Source organism: Gavialis gangeticus, unplaced genomic scaffold (assembly GCF_001723915.1).
Source record: "Gavialis gangeticus isolate Ggan-Ray unplaced genomic scaffold, GavGan_comp1, whole genome shotgun sequence".
Taxonomy (NCBI): domain Eukaryota; kingdom Metazoa; phylum Chordata; order Crocodylia; family Gavialidae; genus Gavialis; species Gavialis gangeticus.
The window spans coordinates 59,920,818-59,930,589 of record NW_017728992.1 but is presented as its reverse complement, the minus strand read 5'-3'; the positions used below and the strand labels follow the sequence as shown (position 1 = coordinate 59,930,589).

Here is a 9,772-nt window from a genome sequence, read left to right as displayed (position 1 = left end):
CACACTGCCAGGCTATGCTCCTGGTCACCTGCATACTACACTGCAGCTGCAGCTGTGCACATGCATGGGGCATTTATCAGTGACATTATCAGCCACATCAACCAAAAAGAGCCGATTGCCAATACTGTTAATTTTCCTTTTATCGGTGCCAATCCAATATGGGACCGATGTATTGGTGCACCTCTAAAAATATTACTTACTAGAACATGGGTGCTCAACCTCTAGCCTCTGCAGGGCTCCCCACAGGTCTAGGATCTGGTGGTGTGGGGGAAATAGTAGTACCACTCCCCTGATGCCAAATCTCTAGACCAACAGAGGGAACCCTTGACCCTGTGGGCTGGATTGGGCTCCCAGGACCCAAGCCTAGCAGGCAGGCAGGGACAGTGCCAGGCCCTTAGGACCCAAGCCCAGCAGGCAGGCAGAGTGAGGGAGCATTGCCAGGACTCAGGTCCCAATCCTGGTGTATAGGACTCATTCTGACCCACGTATGAGCCCTGCTCCACTCATCTGGCACACTGGGTCAGCACCACTGTCTTAGAAGGACTGAAGTCATAAGACATTGGATCAGCGTTGTGTATCCAACCTTGGACCCGAGGATAGTCCTTTGGCTCCCCCATATCAAATGCATCAAACACAAACTACTTCACTTTTATGCCAATCCTCTCTGCATCCTCAGATCCTACTTTAAAAATCAATCCCCTACAACAGGTGTTTTCAACCTTTTTGGATCAGTGTACCCCCAGCAGCCAGACATAGTGGGGGGTGTTGGCGCATGGCCAAACATGGAATGCCAGGAACCGCTGCAATGCGAGCTTTCCCCAGCCCCCCCCATGTCTGGCTGCGTGGGTGTTGCATGCGCAGCAGAGTGGGATGGTATGTGGGGGTGCTTATTTTGCTGAAAGTCTCCTTGTGCCTCCTGTTGGTCTGTATCTATCTACCATCTCTTATTTTTAGACTATGAATTCTTTGTGGCAGGGATAGTTTTGTTCAGCCCTTTTGTAGCACTAAAAATGAAGCTCTGGCCCATGATGAGGGTTCTTAAGTCTTACAGTAACACGAATGATTTTCAGAACTCACCTTCTACCAGAGCTTAAGGCATTCTACAATTTAAGGCAGGTTACCCCAACAGAAGCTTACCCAACTATAAGAACACTATTAGAACTGTCCTTGTGGTATACAGTTCATCCAATAGGAGCAACATGGAAACTGCCAAACAGGTTGTAATGGCAGCAGCCAATAAGGAAATCCTGACTGTAATCTAGAAGGCAACACCGCAAATTAAAATACTGAAATCCAAGTGGGGACAGGGTAAGTGGGTGATATTAATTGAAAGAAATGTCCTCTCTCATCTCTCCTTTAATCTATTATTTGTAAGAATCTTGCAGCCCAAGCTGTGGAAATCCTACAGATAACCAATTTCTAATATAAGACCTGAACATATTTTGCCATTTTAAAGGCAGCTTCTACTTTACAATCCCATCAGACCTTTGATGACTGCCTCCCTTTGGCCAGAATGTTTGAGTGGCACTGTCCTAAATGGATCAGTGAATCAGAAAAATCTAGGAAGTAACAGAAAGGCTCCAAAAGTGACATTTCTCAGGCAATTTCTCAGATGCAGTTTTTTTTAAAGAAGTCTCTATTTAAGCGTAAATATCTCTTTTAAACATTCTGATCTCTGAATGTGTGCACACATTACTAAGTTCTAAACTCCATGAAAGAGACATCAGCCTCACTACAGCTCAACAGAAGGTTCTACTCAGCAACAGCAGCAGTACTATAATGGTAACAGAAGGGGAGAGGCATAAGTAATGGAAAATACCAAAAATATTGTTATTACGTAAGTTGATGGCAAATTTTTCACCCAAAGAATGGTGACTGACTGTGATTACTTTAAAATAGGGGGAAAAAAGCAGGAATTCCAAGATTAAGTATAAAAGTAATTAGAGCCAGGGTAAGATTTTTGTATAAAGAAAACATTTCCCTCACGAGATAGCTTCTGATAGTACGGTATTTTAATCAGAGCAGAACCACCAAGACATTGAGCAGCTGTATGCTCTGAGACAAATGGGTAAACCAGCTAGTGGCAGAAAGTGCAAATGTTTATCTAGAGATTTTTCTTTTTCCTTTTTACTTCAGGGAAGTGACACTGACAGGTTCTTCCCTCAACATATCCCGAGACAATTTTTGACCACAAGAAAACAGGAAAAGTTAGTTATCACCTCTAAGAGGCAGGAAGATTTGTGAAACACTGAGAAAGAGGCAAAGCAAAAGCAAAGGGACAAAGAAGGACATTGTCTTGGACATCTTAACCAAAAAAGAATTGTGATGAAAACTTCTGGGCACCTTAGAGATTTCTATAAGATTTGTGTAGTACTTATCACAAGAAAGCCGCACCTTGCCTGGGACCTCCGAGTCATTCAGTCACAATGCAGATCATAGAAGAACAGATATCTGCTTCTTTTTCAGCTTAATCAAATGTTATAGCAGACTGTCTCTGGACCACACATTCCCCTCCCCATTGAAAAGAAATGAAGGACATATCCCTCATACGAGGAGACAGATTTGCCAAATCCTCTCCTTTTTCTAGTTGTTGTTACTGAAACGTCAGGATTTTTCTCAGATAAACCCTCACATCTCTTAATTTAGGAAAAACTGACCTCCAATTACCTTGAGGGCAACAAAACCTAAAAAGAAGTGATGCACAAGAGAAGCCCTTGACATTTATAAAAAGACTGGAAAATAGCAGCCATACTTAACAAATGTCGAGAGAGTTCCTGGTGTTTCAAAAGGATGACTGCTGTCTACTCAGAACATTTAAACATTTGAAATGTTTTCAACTGCAGTTTGCTAGCTTCTAGTTTTACAGATATTGTTTACTTTTCAGAATTAATAGAGTACTCATATAAGGTGCTGGATCGGTAGCTCTGGCAAGGAAAGCTTGTGTGCGTCACCACATAACAGACAGTGTTGGGCAGCAGATGTGTAAGTCTCCCAGCAGTTAATCTGACAATGTGCCTTCACTTTATCGTGGAAGTGCTACATCTATAAAAGGTAAAGTGCACACAATTTTTATAACCATTCAATCCCCAGAACCTCGCCCAAAAGCATGAACAAAAAGACTAAGTATGGTTTGTTTATTCTTTAAATGATGTGAACAGTGATCTACTGGGAAGAGAACTAAGACCAGTAGCTCACTTAACAGACTGTCAGATGTCAGAGGGTAATTTCTGGTCACTAATGAATCAAGTTAAATGTGAAGTGGCAAGATACAGAATCACCCTATGCATCATTGTTAATCACCTAATCCATCTAGTCCCTAGCTGCCATCAAGTGTTTCTTATATTAAGTAACACAAATGAAATTTAGTAAAATCATATGGATAAATGATAGATGATGTGGAACTGACAGAAAAATGTGTCAAGCAGTATTATGAATAAATACATTCGGTGCTTACCCATCTCTTCCTTTACTGACAATTTTAACTTCAAAATAGTATATTCCACAGGCTGCAGGAATAGGATGTGTGGCACGAACTGAGGCAGCATCTTTTGGGGTTTTTCCATGACCTGCAAAATAATCAGTCATATTAAAAACCTAAACTCCGGCTGAAATGAAAATGCACAAGGTAACTTGACAGTGCACACACCACCACTCAGAATAGGTGACTCAGTTGCATGTACTTGAAAAGTCTGGTTAAACTCATTTATGGAACAGCATGTGAAGCTATGCTCTTACAAAGGTGCTCACCATTGTCACTTGTCTAAACATGCCAACAGATCATTCAGCGTATTCTACTTATAAGAGGTTTGCTATTATAAGGCAAATGATTAAAAGGCAAGATTCAATCTGTTTTAATATAATTTGTATATAAGATTGACAGAAGTCCACTTGAAAATATTGCCTGGCTCCAGTTGCACAGTGTTTACTGAATTTTATCAATTGAACTATTACAACTGTGCTGTATCATTTACTGCTCAGTATATTTCTATTTCTTTAGAAAATTTCAAGAGATTTGATTATAGCTGTCCTTTGACATAACTGTTAGTTGCTTTACAATATGCACAGTAAGCAACTTATTTCCATGTTCTGAATTGCTTTTATTACAACAATTAATTAACCACATAAAGCCTACAAAAATGAATGCGGGCATTACTCCTATTGTTGCAAGAACAGCAGACACTTATCAGTGCTGTTACTAAAAGAAGCCCTAGTCTCAGTATGTTAGCCTCTTCAGGGCCTTGGCAACTGTGTTTATTTTCTAGCATCTTTTGCATTGCTTACTTCAGCATGCTTCATTAATAACCTCTTCATTTTCTCTAACGATGGCTTAATCATGCAACACTGATTTTTTAAGACTTTATATATTTAGCTTTTATTTCATCTGTTTCCTGTAGCTACAGATTAGACACAAACTGGTTCACAAAGTCTTAACAAAGGAAAAAGACACATATTTGCTCCTGTCTGTACTCAAAACAAGACCATGGAGATTTACTGAATTTCTTACTCCTAGCAAGATTTTTCCCCAGATTTAATCCCTCAAAATAATAAGCAAACCTACAGCCCAAGAAGTCCCAGAATAAGTTTTTGTTTTGTTTTCAAGTACCAGTAATTCATTACTGAACTGTTATGAATCAGGTTGCCTTTCTTAGTTATATAGAAATCCCCGGACCATAAAGCAGCCATAACTTTTAAGGGGCCTCCTGAATCCTTGAACAGAACATTAACTTGCTGGGGTCATTTGACCCCAGTACTTTTTCCTGCCATAGCAGGGGGTCAGACATGATGATCTGCTCAGGTCCCTTCCGACCCTACAAACAATGAAACTCAGACACACCTGTTTAGATATTACTTAATCCCTAAAATAAAAATAAATATTTCCTAACATTTAAAAATAAAAATAAAAGAGATACAGTTATAAATTAAAGAAAAATATTTCTGTACTTCCCTTCACATATTTTATGGAAATCCCTGTAGTTTCACTATTTTCACTAAACAATTGAATCAAATTTCCCAAAAGAAGAGGAAGAAAACATTAAAAAAAAAAAGGAAAATGTGGTTGCAAATCTATTACTATTTCCAGTGGAAATGATATCCAACCCTCTAAAACGGGTTTGGAAAACTGACTAAATTTCAAGATGCTATCCTTTTTAAAGATCTCTTTCCTAACCTACAAAGTAGCCTCTAATTTTAAAAATATTCTTATTCTAGATGGTCTGTAGTTATTACTTTGATAGTAAATTCAAACCGCAAGAAATGCAGTCAGTTGGATCTTAAGCATTGTAAGGAGCACCCCATAAAGCCTCCCAACCTTTTTCTCTACATTATCTGGAGTACAAGTCTTCAATAGTAAGACTTTTACAGAGTTTAAAGATATAGTCTACAATAGGATGACATTTTAAAGTGTGTGAAAGATTAAAAACCAAAAGCCTTTTTTCATCATTAAAAAAGTGTTCTGCAAGAGTCTTACACAGCAATTTCCACTACCTTCCTGTAAATTTTAATTTTACTTCAAAGTCTTTATAAAAACCTGCAATTGCTTTGATCAAAGAACTGAGACTACCTCACTTTATGAATAAAAAGTTATTTTAACAGCTGTTAGTAATATTAATTAACTTTTATTAAGCAAGATATCATAAGGTCTTTAAAAACAGAAAGAAATTTCCCTCTGGAATTAAATTTGTATTAAAAATAAGCTAAATTTAAACACCACACACTTGAAATAACAAGCTAAAATGGAGATAATGTAGTGACAATCACAGAAATTATTTTAGGTTTTAAAACCTAATATTAAGGCCTAATGCTATAGACATGTAAATGAGGAACTCCATAAACATCAACTAACCCTACTTAAGTGAAAGGGATCTCCTTGGCAAAATTACTGGGATGTATGATCTTATGTTATTAATTTGTAAATGCATACTTTAGATAAATATAGTTTAAAATAACTGTTATTGGGAAACTGCAGGTAACTATGAAATCAGCTAAAAAATTGAACAGAAACTTAAGTGGATACAGGGGAAAGGCTTTACTCAGACTAAAAATATCAAGACCTGTAAGCAGTTACTCAGTGACTTCAATTTGTGTGATTGCTTTAACTGTACAAAATAGGCCTCTGTATTGCTGCCTTGGCTATATTTGGTACAGTAAAGTAAATCCATCTCGGTTTCTCCAGAATGTTACTGAATCCATTTAAAATTCTCTTGATAAGCTCATACAGGGTTATTCCCATCAGAACCTCTTTTGTCTACTAGACAAATGTGAAGAAGCACCTAGCAGTGGAGATAAAACTAGAAGATGTTTTTAACCCGACATTGGAAGCCACTCAGAAATACCTGTATTTACCTGGGGGGGGAGGGGGGAATCCCAGCAAAGTCCATTTATTCAAAAATTGTATAAGACTTTTTTTTTTAAATCAACTTTGTTTAGTAAACTACCAATAGAGAGGCCTACATGAAATTTGTTGAATTTTATGCGATTATTTATTCTCAGAAGACTAGTTTTAAAAAGACAAACGAAAACAAAAAATATTAGTGATATTTTTAGAAATATTAGAAAGGATTAGAACTATTATCCTTTCTTTTCATCATTCTCTTTATGATTTTTTACATAGTTAATACTTGCACTACCTCTGGGATTAGATTTTTTTAATACTACATTTGAAACCACAGAAGAGTTAATTTCCAACTAGCATTCACCAATTTGAAGCTCACTGGAATATTATAATTAACCAGTTGACTAGTATGTATAAGAATCATTGATTAATTTAACATGCATGAGAACAAAGTTTCAGTATTTAAAAAATATCCTATTTTAAAAGTAATTCACTTCTTTGTGGTTTCTCTCCTATAAAATGAACCTTTATGTCCATTTCCATCTCTGCCACAAAACTATCTTGCAAAAGTTATTTTTCTGATACTGTTTTATATAGCTCACTTAAGTGAGCCTCAGTATGACAGAAGCAAGATTTCTTTGGCAATATCTTTATTGGAGAAACTATGTAATTGGGAGAGAGGCAAGACAAGATTTTAGGCACAAAGCACCCATATAAAGCAGTAGATTCAAATTATTAAGTGATTGGGGAAAAAACAAACAAAGAACAGGCTACAAACTGAGAAGCAGCTCTTTTGCACAGTAATGTTACAGAAGTATATTAGGATTTCAAGATATTGCATTTCCTTGATTGGGTGGGCAAAATACAGTCTGCAAACTGCATACTGACATACATACATACACACACATCCACGCATATACACATGTATGTGTGTGTACGTATGCATGTGTGCATGCATGTCTGTATGTTAGCATGCAGTTTGCGGACTGTACATACATACATTTTTTTTGGATGGTTCACTCCAGTGGTTGCTACCTTTAACTCCAATGTGACACATATTTTCCAGTCAGAAAGACAAACTTAGGACATTAAGCTACAATGGAAGTAAAAAGAAGAAAAAAGGTGGAATGGAAAGAGAAAGGGGAAACAAGCTAGAAAAAAAAAAAGCACTGATGATACCAGAAACAGCACTTCCTGTCAGTCACAAATAGGGAGCAACTACCTCCAAAAAAGCCATTTCTATTATCAGAACGTTGCATGAGCAAAGGAAGCCTGAATAAATGCATCCAAGAATCAACAAGATAAATGGAGTCATTGCTTTTTACATTACCCACTTCTTGACTGGATCTATTTTTCAAGGATGCTGGTAGAAGATCCCACAGATTTCCACCACCAATCCACACACTTGTTTCAAAATCTTTATCAAAAGCAATGCCACATCTGGTTCTTTTCCCATTGCCCAGATAGCCACAGAAGTATTGCTAGTTCCGGCACTTTACAAGATCAGAGAGATTCTGAAAGTTTTCTTCCTGAAGCTGCAGCAGTACCTATCTCCATTAAGAGTCAGGACAAAAGGGGAGAAAAGTTCAATTTTTAAGGAGCCATTCACTGCTTTAAACAGCAGCATGTTTGCAGTTAAAAGAGGGGGCTACCCTCCTAAGACCACCTTTTCTGATCCACATACCTACACGTTAGTCTGGTAATCTCCAAGGTGACTTACTAAAGAACTAGCCAACAATCCCCCTACATTCTTATTAGGTGAGGCTCCCTTTAGTTGTCACTAATTACTTAAATGTCCCAGCTTACATATTGTACATATGGCCTCGATCTCTGTAGACAGTAAACATGCCGGGTAGTCAGCATAGCCAACATTTACCATTCATTCATTATTTCTTCAAAGAAATTGCAACAAGATGCAGCAATATGGTTTTTACTTTTAGAGACCGGGGGAAGATGACAGGTAAAGCAAGAAAAAAAAAAAAAATCATAAAAATGTACTTTTGTAGGAAGCCAACAGACCAGAACAATTCCTTATTTGTTTTTAGCTCACCATTTTAGAAAAATCACATCAAAACATGCGAGCAAACTTGGCAGAAAGCTACATGCATATGATGAAAAACTTAACAGTCAAACTAGATCAACTATAATACACTTCTAAAAATGCCAAGGTCATAAATACCTGAAAAGAAGTCAGGAAATTCAAAGTTTTTAATATTACACAACATATCTTTCCTTCTTAGAGTCCTCCAGAAGGCCATAATAAGTCATCAACTCTGAATTTACTAGCTTTGCAAGTCTGCAACTTAAATATTATTTGAATGAAGTATTTCGTATAATACACACTAGGCCCTGCCTCTTGTAGAATACCTTGCAAAGTACATCAAATCCTTTCACAGCAGCCAAATCCTACCATTTGTATGTTTGTGTTGCCATTTTCCTCCTCTTTGATTAAACAGTAACATGTTTATCAAGATTTCACTTCAATTTCACTACTGTAAACTTTGAGAAAGGGTAATCACAAGGGTTTTCCCCTTCTTCTACATTGTTTGACTACACTGTGACCAAAGACCTCCCCTTGAAGCCAACTCAGAAGTTGTTTTGATCTGAAGCACTCAGGACTTGGGCCTAGAACACCAGATGTGAGTGTGCATGCCTGCGCGCACCCTTTTTTAATAGGTCAGGGTGAACTCATACCCTTATGGCTTCTATGACATTTTCACAACAACCAACACTTACAGCCTCTATTGTTGCTGCTTGCTGACCTACACAAGTATAATATTTTATACCTTTGCTGCTGCCAATTTGGCAAGCAAATCATGGGAAACCACACCATGAATTGTAATATTCCTTGCTTTACGTCTTAAATCCTAATCTTCCCCCTCAATACCCCTCAGAGGCCTACCCCTGGCTGGATGCCCGGGTGGGGGGGGTGGTGACGGGACAAGACAAGGCTGACACGGACGGATGGCCTCCTTCCCCCCCCCCACACGCACACACTTTTTGTTTGTTTTTTGCTCTCCTACACACAGAGATGTGCCCTCCCTGCACCTGGCTCCCCAGCATTTCCATGGGCCTGATCTCACCCATGCCCTTGCTCTCTTCCTAGACAAAAAAAGAACATTTCTGCTTCTGAATTGCCCAGTCTCCCTTCTTCTCCCTCCAGAACCCCTTGCTTAACACAGGCCATTGCTGGCTCTTTTACCTTCCGCTTTCTCCTCCCAGGATCTCACGCGAGTGGGGAGGGGGGAAAATGAACTCGAATCACACCCCCCACCCCACTCACTCTCATGTAAACTCCTGGGTGGGGGGAATCCCAAGAAGAGCAGACAGGCCTGGCTTCCTGTTATTGTTGTAGTGCTGCTGCCTTCCCTCCCTTCCCCCTACACCCTGGGGGGACCCTTCCCATCCCAGACCAAGGGGCAGTGACCAGAGGGGGGGGGG

The 9,772-nt window shown here is 38.7% G+C and overlaps 1 protein-coding gene across 2 annotated transcripts in view; it reads right to left on the bottom strand.

Moving 5' to 3' along the window:
* RANBP9 (RAN binding protein 9) overlaps window positions 1-9,772 on the bottom strand; it is a 75,143-nt gene that overhangs the window by 54,704 nt on the left and 10,667 nt on the right. For both annotated transcript variants that reach the window (XM_019523128.1, XM_019523122.1), the window contains exon 2: window positions 3,455-3,566. In XM_019523128.1, the coding sequence (XP_019378673.1) occupies window positions 3,455-3,566 (112 nt within the window). The remainder of the gene's footprint in view (window positions 1-3,454; window positions 3,567-9,772) is intronic.